The sequence below is a fragment of the Gobius niger genome, assembly GCF_951799975.1.
Source record: "Gobius niger genome assembly, chromosome: 5".
In the NCBI taxonomy this organism is placed as follows: Eukaryota; Metazoa; Chordata; class Actinopteri; order Gobiiformes; family Gobiidae; genus Gobius; species Gobius niger.
The window spans coordinates 20669661-20694313 of NC_136856.1; the positions used below are offsets into that span (position 1 = coordinate 20669661).

General features: G+C 42.3%; 1 protein-coding gene across 3 annotated transcripts in view; it reads left to right on the top strand.

Moving 5' to 3' along the window:
* The first annotated feature begins 1043 nt into the window (after window positions 1-1043).
* LOC306963705 (uncharacterized protein) overlaps window positions 1044-24653 on the top strand; it is a 28316-nt gene continuing 4706 nt past the window's right edge. For 2 of the 3 annotated variants that reach the window (XR_013792923.1, XM_079557338.1), the window contains exons 1-2: window positions 1044-1350; window positions 19427-19555. Coding sequence is in view for 2 of the 3 variants with exons in the window: in XM_079557338.1 (XP_079413464.1) it covers window positions 1288-1350; window positions 19427-19555 (192 nt within the window). In the remaining variant the exon portion in view is untranslated. Of the gene's footprint in view, window positions 1351-19426; window positions 19556-20960; window positions 21121-24653 lie in introns of all 3 variants that reach the window. The other variant, XM_079557337.1, reaches the window with a different exon arrangement.

Genomic DNA, 24653 nt, shown 5'->3' on the forward strand with positions numbered 1-24653 from the left:
CCCCACCGTAATTACCAGCCAGAGTCCAGGACGCACCAACACGCCATTAGTGTGGCCAGCCGCATGCACAAGGCCTAAACACAGGCCTGTGAGTGAGGCCTACACTGCACCTGCTCAGGCCCATGCCCCCAGCTCTGCGCACTTGGCCCTCAGTGCAGCGCTGGAGACGGGTGGGAGCTGTCCCGCCAGTCCAGCTGATGTGTTTATTTGGGCTGGGTGAAGCAGTGAGAGCTGTGAGAGGTAACTATCTGTGTTGAGCTTCACAGACTACCAAAAGAATCCTCCCTGCAGAGCAACAGGCCTTTGATATGTGACCACTTCAAACCATAAATACAATGGGAGCAGTCATTGTAGAAATAGCCATGCTGCTGTTGTGTGGCCAAGATGAGGCGTATTTCATTGGCAGAAAACTAATAATAAAAATGGACATTTTAAGAATGCGCACTTGCAAGTGTTATGTTATCAGAGCACTGGATGAAACGCAGTGACATGGCCAAATGTGGAAGCTGTGAAAGTAAATGTGAATGCATTGAATGAGCCGGTCAGAATGTGCTTAGCTTATTACTCTCTTATTAAGAACATTTTTGCCCTGCATGGATTGGCAGAGTGCTGCTAGCCACCCTCTTCACATGGCCTAGGCTCTGTCAAAGCTGATCAAAAGACATTTCTTCACATCTCCAGACGCCAGGGGAAGAAAGGAGAAGAAAAAGGGAAAGAATAAAAGCACCAGAAGGGGGCATACTGCTCTCTCTTTACTCTGGTCTTTTGGTGAATGAGGGCTTTTTTACTATGTCCCCTCATTTTACTGTGTTATATTCTTGTATAAAAATAGAAAAAGAAGAACTATAGTAGGGGGAGACCTCCCCTTGCATTTCACCAAATTGTCATTGCCTTATCAAAAACAATTATCCGCAGGTGAACACTGCGCCTTCAGAAACACAACTATTACCAGGGGCAGAAGGAGGTCTTCACAAATGTGGCTGACTCGCAGGCAGCCAAGACCCCCTTGAAGTGGTAAAGAAAAGTGTAACTTTAGCCTCCCAGCTGTACGTCTCAATCCATAATCCTTCCCCCCAAAACTCACGGTAGAGCCGCCTACCACTCCCATGGCGTTCACAGTCCGCACCCGGGCCCGCACTGATTTATGTGGCCATCCGTGTCATACTCTAAACCTGAAAAGGGGATTTGCACTCCTGCATTTGCTGGGGTGGTCAAATAGCTGTCAGGAAGCACAGCGAGTCCAGTAAGTTGGCCTCCAAATCCTTGTCGCTGCCCATATATACGTGGATGTTCGGGCTGAGCCGGGTTGAGACGAAGCTCCATTTACCGGCCTGCGGCTGTAGAGCAGAGGTGAGTCCTTTGCGTGGGAGACACTGGAGTTCTAGACCTTTGTTTGATTTCTTTACTATTCACTTTACCTATATTGATTTTGGTATTCGAACAGTTTTGATTGAGTTTCTGAAGGTCAGTCCTGTATACAGCCACACTTTGTGTTCAATTTCATTTCAGAGCATTATTTTGCTCGCTGCTGTAACATGATGTAAAATGCTCTCAAAAAAACAAAGTTACCCAAATCAAAGGCAGCATTGTGAATCTATTAGTAATTACATTTGAATAACTTGGATGAATTAAAGTATAAAGTTGGTCATCCTTCACTTCTTAGTGTTGACTGCAGGGTAAAAGTAGTGACAGTGTTATACTCACAGAACAGTGTGTCGAGGGGCTGCAGAGAGGTGGAGAGTGGAACTCATGTCGTAGAGAGGCCTTTAGTGGCAGTTCCACTGCAGTAAACAAGCCAAGGTGACCCGAGGAGCGCGGGTGTAGTACATCCTGCTGCAGACTGTCGACACTGTCACGGCTGGAGCAGCGGGAGGTGCATCTCAGTTTTTGTATGCACTCACGTACCGCAAACGCATTTGTGATACGTCATGAGGTTGAGACCGAGCATTGTGGGCTAGGCTGCAGAAACAGGAAATGGAAGAGCGGAGAACATGCACAGCTCACATCACGGTTTTTTGTTTTGTTTTTTACTGTATTTTTTTGTACTCGAGGTTTCTGTTAAATGAAGACATCAAGTCCCGTTTTACTTTGAAAAGCGAATCGACAGTGTTGTGCAAGTGTATAACTTTTCCGTAACCTAGAATGACCCCACAAAGACGTGTCTTACCATTGGAGACAAAATGGCGTCTGTTGCTAAGCTAACAGTGGAAGAGGAAGATGGAGCAAAAGTACCAAAAAAAAACCTAGCGTCGCGTTAACAGTAAGAAAAGTTACATTTGGTGCATGAAAATATATCAAATGTCAACACCGATTTGCACTGAAACTTAAATTACAATTCCCTGTCAATTCATTTCCGATTAGAAAGATTTACGGCAGCTGTAAACAAAGCATACACAAATGAACGCACTGTACCCGCGCAGCATTGTAAATATTTTCTTGTAGTATTGGGAGTTATGAGATGAGTAAAATGTGACAGCTTCATATGATAGTCTGTTTGAGCCTCTGCAGTTGAAAGGCATCATAGTATGACACAAGGATAGGCTTCACTTTTTTCTGCTTCCTCTCTTCTCCCCGTGCTTTGGGTTAACTTGGGGAAATCATGTGAGCTAGATTTCTTTGTAATTGAGACTTTAAGGAAAGACTGGCTTTTTTTTTTCCTTCCCAGTATACCTCGCCGCCACTGATCTTAGATTTTGTAGAGGTGAATAAACTTTGGAGATTCAGCCAAAAGTTTTTTTTTTTTTTCTTCCTCCCCTTACTTTAGACAGTTGCTACTTTTACTTAATAAAGTTACAAGTTTAAAAATGTGTTGTTTTGGAGTTACGTAAAGACTTGAGTGTGGAAAAGGGAGTTGTTTGCTTCTTGATGCGTGTCAAATGTAAAGTAGGAGGGACAGTGCTGACAGTGGAGTGTCTTTTCTACAGAGGAACAGTAAAACAGATGGTGGCCTTTCATTGTGTAATCTTTCACATTTCAATCTCCATCGGATTTGATCAAAAGTCTGCATCTTCTTTATTGTTGCATACTATTAAACGCTGATGAGAGTTGTTCTGAGCAGTGAGAATTAAAGACAGGAATCTTGTGGCACTCAGATCACCTTGAAATAAAGCGCTGGTACATTTTCTTTGTCTTTTGATGCGTCTCATGAAGATCTACAAATGTGAAAGTGATTGTCGCCGAAACAGAAAGAATCTTTAAAACAGATGGCGCCGCAAACGAGCTAATGGTGTTTGATTATCGTCCGTTTGGTTGAGGAAACATCGTCCCACACAACAGGAAAATTGTTGTCACAAAAGTTTAACTGGTCCATCTGCTGAAAACACAAGATAAGCATAACATTTGAGAATAGCAACTTTGAACTTTTTTTTCTTTTTCTTTTTTTTTTTTCAATGCGTTATTCATTTTCATAATGATGGAATAAATATGAGAAAATATAAATGAAAGCCATGTGGAAAATAATTACTGGAGAATTTACGGTTGTAGTGATATTATTGGGCCATTATGTTTGAATGCGATAAGTGATGTGTGTGTTAAAATGTGCATTAAACTTTGCACGACTTCATCATTCTTTTATTTGATTATTTCAACTGGATGATCAAATGAATGGATTTTATTTTGAATCAAAAAATTAGGTCATAAATTTCACCTGTGATTTAAAAAAAAAAAAAAAAAGAAGATTTTACAACATCATTATTTAAAAAAATATTTTAAAAATATACAGTACATATACAAGAATATATATTTTCTACTAAACATTGGATATTATTTTAAATACTATAGTTCTGTTCAGATTTTACGCATGTGAATTTTAGCGTAATATTTGTACAGTTTACTTAAAATAAAAATAATAATAAAAGAAAAACATCGAAACTTTATTAATCATTTTAAAAATGTCTGATTTAAATTTTGTGATCCTATTTTGAATAATATCTTTCATCGATTTTTATTTAAACAAAAAATATTTTTAAAATGCGGATAAAGCGTGTGTTATTGTTACATTTGTTTCTTGTCGTAAGAAAGTTAGAACTTCGAAAAGATCAATTTGACAAATTGTTTCGTAAATCTTAAAACATTTCCTAGTGTGTTTCCAAAAGTACGGGTTTGTACATGGGCGACATTTTTGACTTTTCTATTTGATTTAGTGATTTTGAACTGTGGATAAAAGTGCGTCTATCACTTACGGCACATCTCGGGTCTGGATCAGCACTGTTGTGTCATTCATTCAGATGACATATGTGATATGCGGCCCGTTCACATGTACCGCTCACTGAAGGACTGAAAAGTTTGAACAAGCAACTGACAAAGTGAGGTTAAGTATTCTTCAGTGCAGGTGGCAGCGACACATGATATCTCTTTCCAAGTCAAATATGATGGAAAACGTGATACTCAGTTTGAGAAGTGCTCGAATGCTGCCATGAATTTCAAATAAGTCAAACCTTTGGAGTTGGGCCAGTAATGTGTCTTTAATAAAAATAGGTCAGGGTTATAAAAGCATGAAGTTGTCTGCCAGCGTCCTGCAGCTTGTTGACGGTGACGTGTAGGAGCCACTGTGTGGCGTCTCTATTAGTTTATATGTGAGTTGGGCAGCCGCGTGACAGGCCTGATCCCTCCTCAGTGCCCCACCTCAAAGCAGCGAACTGGGGATGTGCTGGAGAGGCAGCTCAGGACACAAGCAGAGAGCCAAATGAGGATGTAGCTTTAAAGGAACGGCGCGCTGCACTTTTGAGGACAAGGAGTAAAGAACACCCTGTACTTTCAACTACCTCAGTGCACCAGCTTCATCTACATGCAGCAAAAACATGCATGCTTGAGAATAGGTAGTAGGCTATACAAAGGTCTAAAGGGCATTTAGAAAAGTTCATCAGTTCAGATTCTTCCTTTTTCCACTTGTGTGCATAATGGCGATATATAGATTGTTTGTTTTCATTTTTGATTTAAAAATGTATAAATGATTCCATGAAAATGGCTGCAGTAGCTCACTGGTGCAGGTCACACGTTGAGCGGCCCAGGTTCTAATCCAACAATCCAGCAGTTTCAGTCAAAGTTTTTCTTTATTAGAAGAAAACAAAATATGACCAAAACACAGATGGATGAAAGCACACAGACATTTGACTTCTAGCTATCCCATTGTAGATAAAGCCTTTATTACAAATGGGAAGGTGTCCGTGCTGGGAGCACCAGGAGGGGCTGTAAAGCAGTTCGCCTTTAATAGCACAACAGCAGCAAAAACAAACATAGCAACTCAGAGAAAGGGGCAACAACAGCACACATTAGAACATCTGCACCTCCTTTTAACTGGGCTTACTGCTCGGGCCTCACTCAGGAGATGCACCCTGCTATGACCTTAAAACTTCAACTGCTAAAGGTGTTTGATCACCGTCAGCTCTCTTTTTAGGTAAAGCATTATTAATGTGTGTTATGGGCTATTGTTTTGTATCGTATGCAACGTTTGTAAAGTTGTGCATTGTTTCAACAGTGTGGGCCTGTAAAATCACTCATAGTGCAATTTGGAGGTGTGGATAAAAGCAGACTACAATGGTAAAAGTGGTAAATGAGCGGGTGCAGGAAGTGTTAAACAAAAAGACGAAGTGAGGCGACCTGGTCCTCTCTGGTCCTCATGTGAAGTGCTAAAGCTTACCCTGACTTTGTAACGCGGAGTCTTGTGAGTCACAACTGTGAAGATAAAATGTTATTTAAACCCAATCTGTCACCAAATGGAGTGAAAAAACATGCTTGCCAAGTGCACAAATCTAACATTACCACTCGACGCGCACGCTCACACGACCACGCACACACCCTTGCGCACACACACACCCTCGTCTCCATGTCATTACACTCGCTAAATCGCCAATTAATCAGAAAGTGAATTCACTCGGAGCAGATTGCGACACAAGGTTAGCGCACACCTTAAGCACAAAGTGACAGAAGTACGACCACAATTATGTTACATCACTCTTTCAGAAATGAGCTCAAGGGGATTCATATTGAGGAGAAAATGTGTAATTATTTTCTCCATGTGATGGCTCACTGTAATGAATAAATTGTCATGTCTCATTGGTGCAGGCTGCTGCGCTACACTGCGACCTAGTTTGCCTTTTTTAAACATAGTTGTTAATTGTGACAGCTCAATTCACGAGTGCTCAACCCTTCACAAGTCTGCCTCCCTCTGCACCAACATAGAAAGCGGCGACAGACTCGGGGCACTGGCCTGTCGGTGCCCCGATGGTGCCCAGGTGGTGATCCGGGCTCCGATAATACACACGCCGCCACATGCCCACAACGGATGGGCCACATATGGCTCCATGCCCGAAAGTTTCTGCGGTAACTTCTGCAAGTCAGACAGACAAGTGTCAGGGAGGGAAGTGATGTGTTGGAATACTCTGCAACGTGTTTGTAAGTGCATGGCGAAATTCTACGGAGACAACAGAAGTGAAGACATTTAAAAGAAAAATAATGTCTGCAACAACATTAAGTCCATCTGACAATTATATATATATATTTTTTTTAAATGTGCTTCAAAACCCTATAGAAAAAGCAAAAGTATTATTTAGTGAGTGTATCAAAACAGTAAAAAAAAAATACAATCCCGCAAAATATTGTACGCCCATTTAGTTTAATGTTTCGCGATTTTACTCACCTCCATTATTAACTTTTAACAATTCTATGTTTACAAAAGCGTACTTAATCAGTGGTATTTTTAGATCACTCCTGCACATTAATCCACAGTATAAAAGTACAGCGTGGTAAGTTCTAAATTATGCTCCGTAGCACTGACTTACTCCTTATGAAAGTCACAGGAATTTGTTCAATTACTTCCTATTCAGTTTGTTCAAATCAGCAGCTCTGCGGTATAATGGAACGGACTAACCTCAGTTCTCTTTGGATATACTATTCAGGCAGTATGAATTTAAACCGCTGAGTGCAGGAGAATAAGCCACCCCGGGCCACCGTAAGAGCCAAATCAACATAGCTTGTGGGCTTAAAAGAATAATAATAATGTTAAGGGGAGGGAAAAAACCTATATTGCCAGAATGAAATTAGCAAAGAATGCAGGGTGTGTGCATGTGGCTCTATAGAGCGGTCCTTAAAGTCATCTGCTGATTGCACAGTTTGAAGGTAAGAATAAAGCCTGGCAGAGAAATATGAAAAGAAAGTGCACCCGAATGGCTCAAAGATGTCGGCCCCTCACAGCCGCACAACGAGGGTTTTAGGAACCAACCAACAGAAAGTCTCAATATGCACTCTTATTCTGATCGTGTCTTGTTTATAGCGTGTGAAATACCCAACATCCAACTTGTGACTTTTTTTTGTTTGTTTTTTTTTTTCATCTGTACAAGTTGAGTTGACATTTGCTCCTCTTTGCTGTGGCGGATCACACTGAGGTAGCATGTGTTGCTCCCCGTCGAGGTCCCACATATAGGGGCTTGTTCTGCCTGGATACTGGCCACAGCCTCTGCCTCGCACCGGCAACGCCCACATCCTTCTGCAACACTGCTCACTGATATGAGAGCGCTTATCAATGTCATTTAGACTACGACGCATCCCCCCCGATATTGACTCTCGAGACTATAACCTGGACTCCTTTACGTTTGATTGTTGTCCTTCAAAATCCATATGATTGAATCCATGTGGAATGAGAAACTTTGCATCGCAGTGTGCGTTTGTGAGCGCGATCTTTACATGCAGTTTATATCACTCTAAGGTTTTGTTGAATATAAACAATGGATTAAGAGATGAGAATATTAAAGGACATATATGTGCCGCTCAATAATCATTTCTGTCACTTCGACAGTACGGCGACGTGCATATGTTTCAACTCTTTCTTTATGTTCTGGTACCTAATAGGTTCACAAAGATTTTTTGTTAGGTGTCCAATTGTTATCCAACTACATAACACACAGTTGGACTGGAGCGAAGCTATTCTTTTATCTTTGTCCTTTCATCACATGCCTGTAAATATTGAACCGTGTTTTCTCTCCGGGCTTAAGGTGTAGTCAGAACACTCATTAGCACCAACCTGATTCTCTCAAGAAAAAAAAAGATCTTGAATTTAAGTATCTATTTTTGTGAATTATTCTAATCCAGCTTTACTGCTGCAGTTTGGTGCAAAAGTGAGAAGTGGCACCATGTCCAAAGCAGCCATGCATGCCGCCTCACCTTGGTCAGCCATGTGTGCCTCTGATCATATTTAGCCAATGCGTCCTGCTGGTGTTTTTGCAAAGCCTTCTCTCTTCTCCTCACCTTTCACCCAGCACCCTCTCTTCCCCCTTTGTTGTCAGGTCAGAGTTGGTCCGCCCGCGCCCACGGAGCCCTCTCGCTGCGGTTTGGTATGCAGATGCAGAGGACCAGGTAAGGCCGCCCAGGCGCACCCCACAGTGCAGCTCACCCCGCTGCCTCACAGGTCAGGGCTAAGGTCACAATGGGCCCCGCATCCCAAAGATGAGTCTCCAGACTGGTATGGGCGAAACGCGTTTGATGTGAGCTAGTGCCGAGCTATGTTACCTCGCGACTATATCCTTAATTATCTCCAGCAGCAACAGCAGCAGCGACTTCCTGGTTGACAGGCGTCGGCCGACTCAGCGCGCCTATAATCTCTTACAGGTGACTGTCATTTCGAGAGCTTCTTCCTTTTACTCAGGTGATAGACGCCGGGACGCATCACTGCTGTTTACAGAGCTAATTAACTATGAAGTGTCTGTAGTCCGAATGAGAGAAATAACTCACAAGTCAGTAATGACCACAGCATGGATCCAAATATGTTATGCAAATATGCCTCCGAGTGCCAATTCCCTGCCCATTATTTGTACAACTTTTGCATCTATTTCCTCTGGATGCGTTGTGATGAAGAGACAAAGTTCTCTTGGTGCTACTAAATGTGCCACACTGCATTCTTTATCTGTACTTGGGGCTTGCCGTTAGACATCCTAACCAGTGGAAATTGCCCTCAGAGGACTGACAGATAGAAATTGATCTCAGAGTAGATGGGCACGCAGCGTCTTCCACACTTGCCTTTGTCACTCCCAAGTCGCCGAGTCTTTCCTTAAAACTCCACTAAAGATGAAAACAAGGAGACTTCACAGCTGGCTATGGCATACTAATACCCTGGACTCATTAGATTAATGGGGGGCAGATTCCCCTTTACTGGATGTACACTGATGGCCTTTGAGTTTGCCTAGGCGAGAGGCTGTAGAGCACTTTGAAAGCCCTGACCGGCCTATTGAATGCATTTTAATACAAGTCTTTAGAGATTCCTGACAGGATGCACAGTAATACTGCGTCTTTTAGATCCAGCACATCCCAGAGTGATCCCATCACGGAGGCACCAAATCCTCCGATTTAGGCCTGGAATAGGCAGGGAGAGCGTATACTAAATTGCATTAGGTCATTTTTTATTTTTCTATTTTTCCCTTAAAGCCATTCATTTTTTAGATGGGGCATTGATTTAGGAAGGTGCTCATTGTGGGGTTCAAACAGTGTAGATCAGACGTTTCCCCTTTAGGGAAATGGTAGACTGATTCTTGACCAAATTAAAGTACTCTCGCCACTATGAAGCTGCGTTTGGAAATGATTCCTCTCATGGCCACTGTTGAATTTCCCTTTTCCTCATCATTTGAAGGCACCACTGTTCCTCCGAGCCTCGGGAATGTGCCCTCCACTATTGAAGTCTTTATTGCCATAGGTAACAATAGCAAGATTTAAAAGCGCGAGGCGGCAAAGCTAAGGTATTGTTTTTAATAGAAATACATTACACTGGGTATCTTTTCACATAATGAGAGAAATAGAATATTAATATTTGGATTTAGCATATTTGCCCAGTAGCAAAAAGATGAATTGATAAGGGAAAAAACAGTGCAAGCCTCATTAGCATGACAAAAAGTGCCTTTGGACTCATACTTCACCTCTCTGCTTATCAAAATCCCAGATATTAAGATAAAGAACATTTATCTCCTGCTCTCATTTTGTACTCAATTTAATAGTTGATTAAACACACCGTATTCCCCCCCTAGTAACGTTGTTATGATATGATTATAATATTTGCTCAGTTGTGCTTTGTCATGATGCGCTCTCCCAATAAATACACCTCTCAGACAAAGATGTGATTATGTTGCACGAGGCGCTGCGGCATCATTGGGCTCGAATTGAGGAGTAAATCACTGTCAGATTGTAACAGTAAGATGCAGCCTCTCAGTCGGTTCATACAAATCGAGCCACATTAATTGAAAGCTATGGGATGAATAGGCCCTGTTTAAACAGGCAACAATGTCCATAGATTTGCATTAGCAAAAGGGTAATACATTTACAGCACTGGAATAGGATGGAAATACCGCAAGTGTGCAATGTTATTGACTCGTGAGCATTTCATACATCTGCCTTCTATATTATTTCACGATTAAGCCTAATATAGAGACTGTTAATAGGAAACCTGGTAAGTATTTTCTTAGTATAATAAGGAAACAGGGCTGCAAATGTTACTGCGCTGTAAAGTAAAGCAAGACCCCAGAAAAGGGGAAAGCAAAGAGCCACTCAGTAGTTCTGTTTTTATATTTTATAGGCCACAACTATAGTGAATACACGCTAACTGCAGTTAGCATCCTCAAATCTTCACCGGTTTACTTTTATAGGCGACTGGGCATGCGTTGCGGTTTGAAAAACTCAATCTCTAAAGGAGTGTAACTCAAAAATCTGTTGGCGCTGTGGAAACAGATGACTCAGGTGCCCAGTCAAGTAAGCATTGCATTTCCTGACTCCCTCACTCCCCATCTCCTCCAGCTTTGCCGCCTAACAAAAGAGGACCCTATACCTCTTACAGAAATCCATGTTGGGCAATCATCGGATTTTTGTTGCCAGCTTTTGACAGTAATGATTTCATAAAGCCTTTGATTTTAGCGTGGCTCGCTACATGGCGGGGTATTGCCGTTCATTAGCGATTCTATACGCGCGGGTAACACCGGTGTAGTGGCTCGTACTTACATGCCTTCCACTCTAAAGTGTACGGGTAATTTATTCGTGTCCCAGTGCTCGTCATCCTGATGCAACTCGTGCGGTGACAGGGATCCATCTCGGGTGGTACCTGGCAACAAAGTGGAGGAGGGTTTAGGAGGAGGGGTGCTGAATATTTTGTGATCGCAACACATAAGACAGAGGCAGAGGGATGGTTACCGGGCAGGTTTTTTTTTTAATGCCAGGAGGGTATTGGCTTCACAACACTATTCACTCAAACTACTCAGAATTCATTTAGTTTTCAAGGCCTTTTTTGTGTTTTTTTTTTTTTTAAACAAAGATGTGAGCCAACCAACTCTGTCTGGTTTTCTGTATTTCTTGGAGTACAGATTAGGCACTTCAAAGTTTAATAGCATATAGAAAGTATCATTCATTTGGCAGATTGTATTGTCCGGCATCAAAAGGTATAGCAAGACCCTGTGGGCAGCTTGAGCATCAGAGAAGAGAAAGAATTTGGCATTAGCTTAGGCCGCCCATCCCCATCCAGACATCCCAGAGCTTTATTCATCTTCTCGGAGACTTAGTGCATTGGTGTGGTGACTATGTGCTTCACAGGTGGGAGTCTGCCTCTGTCAAATAAGCCAGTTCACTAAGGATGGGATTTGCCGCTGTTATTTTTCTATTAGGGAAGAATTATGCTAAGCCTTGGGAGGCCATCTTTGTGTTGCTATGGCAGCCCATATTTCCTACCAGGTTGCGACCTTGAATGACTACAGTGCAAAGCCAAAAACTAGCCCCCAGAAACCCTGTGAGGATTAGAAAGCGCGATCTCATAGTCATGCTAAACACCGCTGATATGAGGGGAAACTTGAATGGGTGAATGACAAAGTTTATTGAGATTGCCTCTCTTTCATCTGATTATTGCCATTTGAATATTCCCAATCACTTGGCCCGGCTTCAAACGCAGGCTTTTCAACTGGCCATTGTCGGGGAAACACTGGCCGCTTTCTCCCCTCACATGTCCACCATTGCCTCGGAGAAAACAAGCCTATAGTCCGTTTGTGCTGGAAGGCTCATTCACAAATTCTTTTTTTTTCTTCTTCTTCCTTTTAGTAATGACTCCGCCAGTTTCTATACAAAGCAATATTCTGTACGTCACATGTGTACGCCTCGTCATGAGATGGCGAATTAAGCGAGCAAATAGACAAATAACGCCGTACTCTCATCACACAGTGGGTCATGCTTTACCCCGAAACTGATGAAATAAAAAAAAATGTTTGGAGTCTTCAGATGTTTGTCATAATCTTTCGGAGTGTTTTCACGTTGTCCATCAAAGCGCAGAGTCCTTTTGGAGACATGTATAGACAGCTCCTCAAAGCTGACACCGAGATGAGGCTTTGAAAGTTGGAGATTGACACTATTGTGGTCACAGCGCACAACAGGGGACTACTTTGAGCAGCAAAGTGCTTTGAGTATTGGATTTCACTTTAGGAGGATAGTGGCCAAAGACGTGCTCAACTATTTTTGGTATACATTAAGCAACATGTAGGCAACACTTCTTCATCGCCCAAATTGAACAAGGGGAAAGTTGTGAAGATATCTGTCTGCATATCATGTCTTGCGATGGAAGTAAAAAAAAAAAAAAAAAAAGAAGTTGCTAAATTCTCCCTGACAATGGCAGTACTTTTTGCGTCTTGAAATAAAGTGCCACTATCAGAGCGATGTTTTGTTGTCATTTTGGGAATTGATCAGTCCCAATCCCATGCTGGATTCTTGTCAAGTGGCAGGTCTGCTGAAGATGACATGTTTTTCTGACAGTGCCTTGTCAATGACTGAGTGAAAATCCCCAGTCAGGCTGCCTCACTTTTTTTTACTCACTGCCAAAGCGTTATCTATCTATCATCTTATTTTTGACAAAATCCTCACAGCCATCTTTCAATCTAATTGCACTTTGAGGCTGCTGTAAAACAAAGACCCTGCTAATCTTAGTGCGTTTGAACTTGCCATCTTCTCCTAAACATGACAGTCACATTTTAAGTGATTTGATGTCACACACTGCTTTTCTGGCTTTAAAAGTTCACTCAACGTGAGCTTTTGGGTTGGACTTTGAAGCGTGTGGGTCTCAAGTGATGGGATTTTAGCATGCCATGTCGCCTGTGCTGTTCCCTGTCACCTACCGAGGCGCTCAGGAGTGACATGGGAGCTGCCATAACACAGGACTTTTATTCCGGGTGACTACAAATTGAAGAGAGCAGAGGAGGGCAAACTTGTGTAACTGTTTACTTCTATAGGACACGTCAACTCGCACGCAGTGATTAACCCCCCTCCTGCGCTTAACGCGTGTCCCGAACTTTACCCAACCAACTCAGAAACTCACCGTAATCCCTTTGTTTGGACTTGCTCCGTATTTGTAAGGCGTTTATATAGAGATATAGCTCTACGTGTTATTTATTCCACATTATGCACTGCTTAAAGTTACAAAGTGTTGATGAATCTAAATTTATTGCTCGCGCGTCAGCGCTCACCTGCACTGAGAGGCGCGCGGCAAAATCCCTGAGCGCAACTCTTTTTCCGAGAATTGTTTCAAATGGAAATTAATATTGTCTCTGTTTTTTTTTTTCCTGATGGAGGAGTTCTTCACTATTGGCCTATTATGGGGGAAGACCGAAATCTTTAATTATCAATAGTAGGCTAACTCAAAGGGGAGCTATTTACAAGGGAAATGTTGGATGAAATATTTGAAAAATAGCTGTTTGCACATTCACAGTTGTACATTTTGTTTAAACACTTTTGATCATAGAGAATAATAATCAAGACCTAGGCTTACTTCAGCTAAAATGTTACCAGAGGATTAGAAATCCGGTCGAGCGCAAATTGTTTATAAAGCCACGTAATTAACCGACAGACATGAATAGGTGACGTGTTGTCGTTCTGGCCTCGGCCTTTGACTGTTTTCGTCCTCTCTTTATTTTTTTTTATTATTATTTTTTTAATAGAAAGGGAAGCTCAATAAGAGTCGAACAAACATAGAGATATATCCTCCCTTATTCATAGGTATTGACCTATATCAATGTAGCCTACTATCCGCACAAAGTGGCTACTTCATTGATTTGTGTTTTTTTGTTTTTGTTTTTTGACACTACAGGACCAGATTGTTTGACAACATGACTGTTTAGCTTTAAACTTTTTGTTGGCTATTTTGCAAGTTGATTAAAATGTTAAATGCGTAAATGAAGAGGTACAAACACAAACGTAATGGCTGAACTGCAGCTAACAGTTCAGCTCAGGATGACTTTGGAGATCGTGCGGGCGGATTAGTATTATTAAATCAAACATTGTTATTATCTCAAAACCTGTTCATTTCGCTTTTTTGTTGTCAAATAAATGATGATTTATTTCACGTATAGATTTGCAGAATAAATGGTGTATTTTGCATGATGGAGTCCTGTCTGAACTGAACCAATCAGACAGCCTGGCTGTGTGTCCAAAGAGGAGCAGAGCATGGCCTCGGTTTTGTGCTCCTCGTGTCCCGTGCAAACAGAGCACTGCACATTGTCTATAAGAGCTGGATTAGCCAATGCCTTTGTTGTGTGCACATTCAGTTTGTTAAAGCCACTGCAGTCCTCACTGTTTGAAGGAAGTCTTATTCTCTATCGTGCCGCCGAGATGGCCTCAAGAGGACCTGCCATTGAGCGCAGTGCATTGAGCTTTGTGTGCCAAAAAGAGCCTTTCTCTCCAAAGGTGATGGTCACTGCGATAACAGTTTACGCAGGCCAATGCAACACTTCCGGTGGATTGTCTGCGCTGCATCAGGTTGATCAAATTAAACAATAAATGGCATAGCTCGGATATGAGCGATGATTCCAAGCATCTCGGGCAGAGATTTCAACCATTTAAAACGAGAGAAACGATTTTGCTTGAACTCTACAGTTTATTTAAAAAAAAAGACTAGGCTATTTGTGCGTCGCTATCGATGATTTGGATTGGGCATTTTTATTTGTCGCAGATTGTCTGCGTTTTCTAACTGAGTGCACTTTGTTAGAGCTGTAGCTGCTGTATCAGGTTCATTTCTCCACTGTGAGTCGAATCAAGTCTTTCTTATATTGACATTGGCCATGGCTTATTTGTATAGGCATATGGCAATGACTCACAGCGAGCATGCTTTAAAATGAAACTAACCAATCATATCAAAACTGCTTCTAACACATTCATTCTTTTCATTTTTATTCTTAATTCTTTTCTTTTTATTTCTTCCCTTCCCTTCTCTTATCTTATCTTTTTTTTTTTCTTCCTGGCCACCAATGATCGAATTATTGTGCCTTGAATATTTTTGTGGTCGTAAATTTCTGCTTGTAGTAGTTTGATTTCAAACCTTTTTGACTCGCAAACGCGTTGTTTAAAATCATCTTTGTTAACACGAGCGGAAACAGGGCAGTGCTGAGAGGCGTTTGTTTGTTGGAGGCGCAGGCCTCTCGAGGCCTCTTCTCCACCTGTAGCTGAGTCTCATTCCCGACTCCAAGTCTGCGCTCATATGTGTCAGACTATTTTTCAGACTATTTTTCTTGTATTTATTTTTTCTGATTGTGCAGATCAGTCTTCGGAGTCACTGATGGTTTGGGGGGATTTAGGATTTGTCGAAGAGTAGCCGAACCCTTGTATTTATCATACAGCCGAGATGACTAAAACAAAGCAGGTACTTTCAATTTTATGAACGCATCAGTTACAGGCAATTAATCAGTATAGGCTACAATGTTCTGCAAGTTGCCTATAATTTAGGCCATGAGCTGCACGTAATAAAAGTGGCTGCAATCAGAAATCCGCGTCTCATAAAGTCGCCTAATAGCCTCGCCTATTTTGTTTTATACCGCGCGTTGTTGTAATCAGATTTTCGTATTTGTTTGTTTTTACTTTTCAGTTTTTGAAATCTCTTCTTGTCTTTATTTATTTTTCATTGTTCTTAAGCTTAAGTTCATTCATCACATTTTAAATTACCTTTTGAAAAATAAATTATTCTAATTTATTATCATGATAACTTCATAATGAAGTGAATTCATTTTAAATTAGAACAAGCCTTCTCTAGACTTGGGGATTCGGATTTTATTTATTTATTTATTTATTTTGTATGAACTATGTCCCTCCTGTTCCTAAATCATGCATTGTTTTCAATGATTTGACAATACTGTGTTTTGTTTTTCATATTGTCTCGATGTTGAGAACTATTGTTCGGTGCCTTGTTTAATTGGACATACAGGTGAGAGTATAGATGAAATGATCACATTTGGATCAGACAGACGTTATGTGACTGCTGGTCTACAGTACACGTCTGTCACAACAGCAACGCAAGTAAGTTTTATCTTGTGTGAAGTGCAGCCTTATTAGTGGTTTTTAACCCCTTTGTTCAGAGTCACACTGGGTCTATTCTTCCTGCAGCACGTTAACATTTTACTCTCTCGCCCTACACTCCCCCTTCACTTTTGTCCTAAGAGGGCAATTAAGGAAACAAACGTTTTCCCCAAGATAAGCTGGCTGCCAGCTTTGCATACTAATGCAATACCAAGTGGTTACAAATAGTGAGTGCTCTAATTACCAGCCTTGTTTTCAATCAGAAATTGCTCAATTTCCCAGGATGAGGTCTTCATGGATAGTGAAAGAACAACCTGACAGAGCTCAATCATATGAGAGTGTCTATGGATGTGCAGGTTACTCACATCAGTCTGTCTACTGTGCGATCACCAGTGCCCTGCACAAGTCAAAAAATGCATCCTGTCAGCCTCACAGCATTTAGCACTGCAATTATCCTTTCACAGGCGCACTACATTAACGTAAACCACACCAGGCTGAAACTGCCACTTAGCCACGAGTACAATGTGCCTAACCATGTCTGGATGAGCTCTTTAATGCAGCCATTTAGAGTCTGTGTTATCATCAGCATCAGGGATGCTCATTTATTAAGCAATCTGTGTTGTTGAAAATTAGGAGGAAGAGCATTTTAATTTGGTGCTGGATAGTTATGTCCCTAAAAGCAACAATAACGCCTAATGTGGCCGACATCAAACACGAAGGTTAAGTTCAGTGTGCAGGATGTATCACAGGGAGTTTTTCTCTGTGGCACCAGGCTGAACACAGGATGCACCGTAGGCAAGGATCGACTCACCCACAGGACCCTCCCTTGGTCTGAGCCAACTTTAGCTCCCATGGTGAACTGGATCTGGATCAATGTGAGCCAGGCCATGGCTCCCGGTCGCTGCCCTTTCACCAGAGCAGCCAGCGTCTCAGCACTGTCACTGTGCAGGCTGTGGGTGACAGCTGTGCACTGCCAACAGGCCCAATGAGAACATTTGCCCTACAGAGTGGAGAGGACAGCCAGCTCCTCTGACCATCACTGTGGAGGCACTGCCTGTCCACTAGAAGATCCTCTCTACTCTGACCCACTTGGTACATGTTTGATGGAAAGGTGAACAAAGACAGTTTGTAACCAACACTGGTTTGATTTGGGATCCGTCCATAAATCCAATATGAATTCAATAATACATTTTATCTAAACTCCAATCATATCTTCACTTTAAGTTATTGTTTTATTTGTAAGGAACTTCTGGCGTGTTTGAAAGTCTGCCTGCAGAATGTGGTATGTGGCACCATGCAGCTCACATGTGTGTGATGTAGATCAACCACTGTATATCTTTAAGTAGAACATCTTTTATACCATCATGAAATACTTTACAAAGACAACTATGTTAGTGCACAATGTAATTGCACAAGGCTTTGTATCAGATGTCTTGGTAAAACAGTGATTCCATATGGGCAGAGCTGGAGTTAACAGATTGTTCTTTTCATTACCGTTATCCGAGCTGCGATAGAGAAGCCTGAGTGACCTCCGCACAGCAGCGCCTCATCTCACTGCAGTCATCTACTTGAACAAACAGAAAAGATGAGGAGGAGAGAGAATGAGCCCATTGCCAGTTAGATTAGATTGCTCTTAATAGATGAACCTCTTTGAGATGACACAAAACGTGCTTGAAATTTCAAAGGCGCTCCACGAGGATGAGCTGGTATATGAAATATTGTGCATCTGATCAGGTTGTTGGTCTTTTGTTATTATCGTGCTGCTAATTTGTTGGGCATTCCAGAGAGCCTTTCAGAAACAGAACTGCAGGACTGGATCGCAATGGTGACCCGGCTTTTGGTTGAGTCCACTATAGTTCGGTATCTCCAACTACTAAAAACATGAATGAGAGTGTGTTTGAGAGTGCACTGTCCAAACATGCACATGACCACATAAACAAATAAATAAAATATCAACCTCTTAAGTCTTCCTGGATATTTAAGCATCGTACAGTTTTTCCCCACGCTTTTCTGGAGGTGACTGCCATTTTAGCTGCTGCACCAGTTAAGAATATAAGTTCCTTTCCAACATTCCACAGAGGTCACCGAAGGTCTGAATGACCACATCCATAAATGTGCGCACATATATGATCGTATAGTAGCAGCACAGTTAGTGGTCAGGGGCTGTGCGGAGGGCAGTGGAGAAGTAGCGTGCTCTGCATCCGCGGAGTAGTGTGACAGACTCCCCAGCCTCCTGGTTGGATTTGTTGGAATGTGAGAGAGGAGCATTTTAACACCACGCGAGCCACGCCAGAGTGCTGCAGACTTCATGCCATCTGTCTCAGCCTCCATGGCGCGCGTGCCAAACTCCTAGGACCTTTATTTCCTCTCCCTGCGTCTCCTTCTCATCCCTGTTCACAAGAGGAGCGTCCATACTGAGATCTGCCAGTGCAGCCCAGGGTACAAATGATGGGCTTAATAAACACATTCACAAATCTCCAATGATTAATATTTATTCTTGGAGCGGACTGTCTGACAGCCCTCATGGACATAAATGTGTCTTCAGTAGGCCTGCCATTTGCTACTGACCAATGGGGAAACACAGGCAGATCTGCTGATCTCTTCAACTAGAAACATGTTTGAAGAAAAAGCCAAAAGTTCACTTCAATTACTTTTTTTTTTTAAAACAACCATTTGCACTGGGAGACTTAAAGTAAGTTTGAGGAAAAGAACTGAAACTTGTTACTTATTTGGATTTGTATCATTAAAGCATCTAAAGGTTTCTGCAACATTTTGCATCATCCGTGTGTGTTGTTTCAAATTACACAAACTTGGACAGTTACGAAGTATATGGTACATTTTTGATACATAAAATGATTCAAATAAGTTGTTGTAATGAAAAGATATAGTGATTTAACATATGTATTACTTTTTTAGTATTAAATTCTGTGTCTAAACCACCATGATTTAAACAACAAAAGACTGAAAGACCTGACCCACCTCAGCCCAGGTTCAGTCCCTATTTCCTCCAAATAACCATAATCAATGACCATGAAAAACTGATGTGTGATTGCTACTATCAATAGGCCTATACTGTAGATTTAAAAACACACTTTGAATAGTCATGAGAATGCTCTTATGTGCGACTCTCTTGTTTCGGCAGAGAAACGCTCGTGAGAACATGCTGTACCTGCTGCATCTCCTGTCCCGAGGAGAGCGGACCACACAAGCCTTCGCCGGCCACTTTGAAGTCCTGACCTCGTCCTGGGCTACTCTATCGATCCATGCGGAGGTGGGTTCCTGTGAACTGTAGAGAGACTATAGTGACTCTTGAATTGTAGACAGTATTGCAGCTTGACTCTTTTCTGTCATCAACGCAGAAGCTCTCAACTACTCATGGAACTCACTCCACACTTTCTCATGCAATCATGTTGGCGATATTTGTTGTTTTGTTTAATGTGCACAGTAAATTTGATGCAAGAAGTCATTATTTGGAATCTGTTGCTCGACAATGATTTTACTTCGAAAGAAAATGATCTAATTGTTAAAAGAGAGGCACACAGGCTGTTGAACTGTGCATTCAGGTTTTAAAATAAAAGCGTGTTGGCGTAAACATGCCTCTCGTTTCTGTGTCTGTGTTGCACGATCACCTTCAGAGCTGAACTTGGTAACTATTTACCGCAGTGGTACAAGTGCTGCACAGACAGGCTAATTGGATTACTATTTCGGTCCGCACATGATGAGTAGGTTTTTTTTTTTTTTAAATATTCCTAATCTCAGGGAACATTTTTTTTTATCTAGAACGACAGGCTGCTGTGGGTTGTTTGAAAACAGCTTGCGTGCAGTTGAGTGCCTATGTGCTCATCTCTGTATGTTTACTTCTGCTAACATCCAAGCCAGCACCCGCATACATACACACAGATTAAAATGGATTGTGCCCCGTGCACCCCCCCCCCCCCCCCCCACCACCACCACCACCCTGTCGCTCCTCACCCCTCCTCCCACCCCCAAACCTCCTTTAGGCACTAAAATGAAAGCGCACTAAGAAATGAAGACATGTGTGATATCCACCTCAGCCAATGGCGTGGAAGCGTCAGATACACTCTGGCCTCTGATAGGTCCGTGTTACCCCCTTTTCATCTTTGGAGTCCTTTTTTTTTTTTTTTTTTTTTTTTTTTTAAGCGCCCGCGTGAGTGATCCTCCTCCCAAAACAAACCGGCCAATCACGTGGCGGGACCCGAGCTGAAGGGGGGTGGGGGGCGACGTCAGGCATGGAAGATGTAGTTTTTTGGAAGGAGAGAAAAGAAGCACCGGTGGCTTGACAGTGGTGTGAGCAGGAGCCAGGCATGTTATTATTAATAAAGCATTAAAAAAAAAAAAAAAAAAGTGCGCACATCAAAGCGTACAGGGGGCTATGCTATCATACATGAAAGTAACGCACTATGGCTTAATGTCTCCTAAGGCGTGTTATGGTGACGCGGCTGCTTTGATTTGAAATGCATTGTGTGGAGAATGGATTTACAGGAGTGGAGAGGAGAGAGGGAGGAAAGAAAAAAAAAAACCGCGTAGTGTGGGTGCAGCGGGCCGTCATTTCAAAAAACGTGACCTCACATGATCTTCAAAGTGAGTTAGCGTATACCTGCTCCTCCAACTTTAGAAGTGTGTTTTTTTCTTCTTCTTCTTCTTCTTCTTTTTAGGAGAGCCAGGTGCGCAAACAGAGCAGGCAATCACAGACAGTCAGGAACTACTTTATTAGAACGATTGGCGCGCAAAATCCACTTTTGTCTTCTGCAAAAGGAGGACGCGCGCTTCAATCTAGGTGCCCGCAAGGAAGCATGCCCTCACCCCCGCAGTCAGGTAATTATCCTAATCTACCTTCCCCGTGCGCTGGCGGCTCCTGTGGCACACGGCTCAGACCACCTCGGCGCCTTCATTATCGGAGCTGGAGTCACTAATGGCTTGGCGTCCCTGTCTGTGGAGGTCTATGCTGAAGGAGGAGAGAGTGAGGGAAGAGGGGCTGCCCTTCAGGGTAAAGACTCAATAATGTGGGACAATGCGCTCCAGTCCCTCGGCTTTGGCGCCTTAAAAAAAAAAAAAAAAAAGTCAGTACTTAATGATTGGAGTAAAAGACCAGGAGGGACCGGTGTCAAAGTCAAGGCCTGTGGGAGAAACGGGGGGGGGGATCTTTGGAGCTTTAGGTATCCATGTAAACAAGAGCTAGGAGAAGTCAGTAAATATTACCCTTCATTTTACAATCCCTCAATTTCAAAACAAAACCACTTGGATTTTTCCGTATTTAATTGAGTTTTGAGCAGAGGAAGTGACAGATAATGGAGAAGCGCATGCAGAGAGATTCAGAATGATCGGAATCTGTATTTAAGGCACGACGGTGAGTCTGTATTCGCTCCGCACTGCTTTGTGCCTCACACGCCTTAGAAGACTTGGGGCTTTTAACGAAACTGCGTTAAACTAAACTTCAGCGATATGTGCAGGGGAAGGGCCGGGCACAAGAGAAAACACTGCACACACAGTTCCCGAGCAATGCGGAGAGGGACGTGACCTTTGTTGGTATTGTTTGTCCTGTGCCTTTAACCCAACCCACTGGGGCAGCCTCATGGTCAGAGTCACCCAGGTGGAGGAGTCACCTGGAAAAGGAAACCCACCCAAAAACTCCTCAAACTAAAAGCTGAAACTTTTCTCGTCTTATCTCGTCAAGGCGGTTGAAGGAAAGTTGAAAGCAAACCAGGCTGACCGCGACTTCTACCATGAAAAGCGCATCCACATGTACATATGTAGAGCTGTAGTTGTGTTCGTAACCTGGCAAGAAGATGCAGAAGGACTGGGGGTGGAGATACACTTTCACTTTTTTTTCACTCTCTCTCTCTCAAATGACACCCTGACAGTTGGAGGGAAAAGAAAAAAAAATGTTGGGGTCCCTGAACAGATTTCTCAGTTATATAAATAAAACGTGTTGGATTAGACAAAGACAGACATTTTACAATCTACTTTTGAACCCCAATGTGAGCGGTGACGAATGCCACCCCACCCCCACTCCGTCTGTGCCATGATTGTTGTTGTTCTCCAGAAATGTCATATAGTTAAGAGGTGATAATTCTATATGGCACAAACACACCGGCTCCATCCAAGTCCACATAATGTATATATTTAGGCTGACACAGATTGAGATGGCGCTGCGTGTCGCCTCAGAGCAGTTAGCCACTGCTCGACTTCGGAGAGGCAAGAAGTTCGTTTCCCTTGAGCAGAGGTGGGTGATATTGGCAAAAATGGGAAGATATATTATTATTATATTGATAATCTTTGAGTTTTTTTTTCTTTAGTTTCTTTTTCTTTCTTTTGGCACCTTTCATGCAAAAAAACAATACAATGTGCTGTACAGAAAGAACATGGAAAACAGCAAAAGGTCCCGGGCTCTATCCCCGGGCGGGGCCTTGCTGTGTGAAGTTTGCATAGGTTTCCTCTGAGAATGACTGGTCAGAGGGATCATTGGCACAGATGTATACGACGTGTTGGAGCGACACACATAGCTTATCACCACCGTGTGTGGACGGAAGGAAGTACAAATCCCCTAAAACTGTGTGAAGCGTTTTGGGGCGACTTGCGCCACACAAATAAGCTTCCTTTCCAACTAATTCCATTCCAACATTCCACTATTCAGATTAAAGAGTCAATAAAGCAAGAAAGCAGCCATCAATCACATAAAAAAATCATTAAATGTAAAATAAAATGCTTTCAGTAGTTGTAAGCACCACGAAATAGGACCATTTTCAGCCTTGATTTAAACATTTTTAGTGTTAGAGCCTGTCGCACATCCTCTGTACAGGCTGTACTTGGATGTACTTTGGTGCTCGACCATAAGTAAAGCTATTTTAAAATCTATTCTCAGAGCGACAGTGCAGAGGCCTAAACTGGACTAATATGGTTGTACTGTCTGGTTTTGGTCAGGACTCGAGCAGCAGAGTTTTGAATACACTGCAGTTGTCTTACCGCAGTTCATTTGCAGTCACAGATAAGCCTAACTCTTAAAAAAAAAGAATGGCTTTAAATATTGACAGTACAGTACAGTACAGATACAGTCATATATAACACTGGCACTCAAAGCGGTTGACATCAAGGAACCATTCACTCATTCACATTCTTATTTATAAACCGACCAACCTTACAGTGATCATATAAGATGACCCGCTCTAACATCGGAGCCACTGTCACTGCATAAAAAACTGCATAAAATGTGCAAACCACCACAGATTTTCTCTTTCTCATTTCCTTTTGAAAATGCTTTCATTTCGGGCAAATTCAGCCTACATATTTCAGCCCACAATTCTAATGTGAGGCAGGTTTTGTTGCAGGAAGAAGCCTGTATAGCTACATTCATACAGTTATCCCTGAAAGAGTGTCGGTGGTTGAATCTGTTACATATGCTAAATTGCACTTCTCTCTTTTGCAGTCTGGTAATAGTGCAAGGATCTCAAAGTGAGCAACCCCACTGTGAATGACAAATGATTACTTAAGTGAAATTCATCCAGGAGGCACAGGGCGTGTAAAGTGCATGCCATGTGTAAAATAAAAGTTTCATTTGAAAGGGTAATGCGTGTGCTAATAGTGGAGAAAAATGCAAGGGAGAGCATTTTTTAGTGGATGTCTTTACAGTGCAGTGCATGTAATCACTTTAATGCAATTACAAGCAACAAAAATTACATTCATAATTCCCCAGTCAACTTGGAAATGACTGCACACACTATGTATACTTTATCTATAAGGAGAATAATTAGATAAATGAGAGATAATGGACTTAATTTGTATTGGCTCAGTGATAAAGGGACATGGGACAATTGTACTTCACACACAGCGGTGAGAATGTTTCCCCTGGGGGAGACTGACTGAAGCACAACTTACACACATCTGTGTCAACAGCCTCTCAGACCACCACCATTCATTCATAAACACACTTCACATCTGGGCCTATTGTACATGTTTTTTGTTGTGGGGAAACCGTAGTATCTGGAAGAAACCGATGCGCATACACAGGGAAGGGAGTGAGTTCAGCTTCCTGATAGCCCAGTGGATAAAACTGTTCTTCTGTCGACTGGACCTGGCCTGTGGATTTCACAGTCTCCTCCCTGAAGGCATTACCTTAAGACACTGTGTGATGGGTGGGTGGGTGAGACATGCTGGTCAGGTCGGCCCACAGTGGTGGTGCGGCTCAGTCGCAGCGGCTCAGGACTAACACCTGAACACTATTTTGTTGTATAGTTATACAATGCCAAATGAAGCACTTACTTTCTGTGAGGCACAAGCACTAATCTCTAATACAGGGGCCCCCAACTAAATCAGCTCGAGGTCCGCAAACTTTTCTTTCAACATATGTCCAG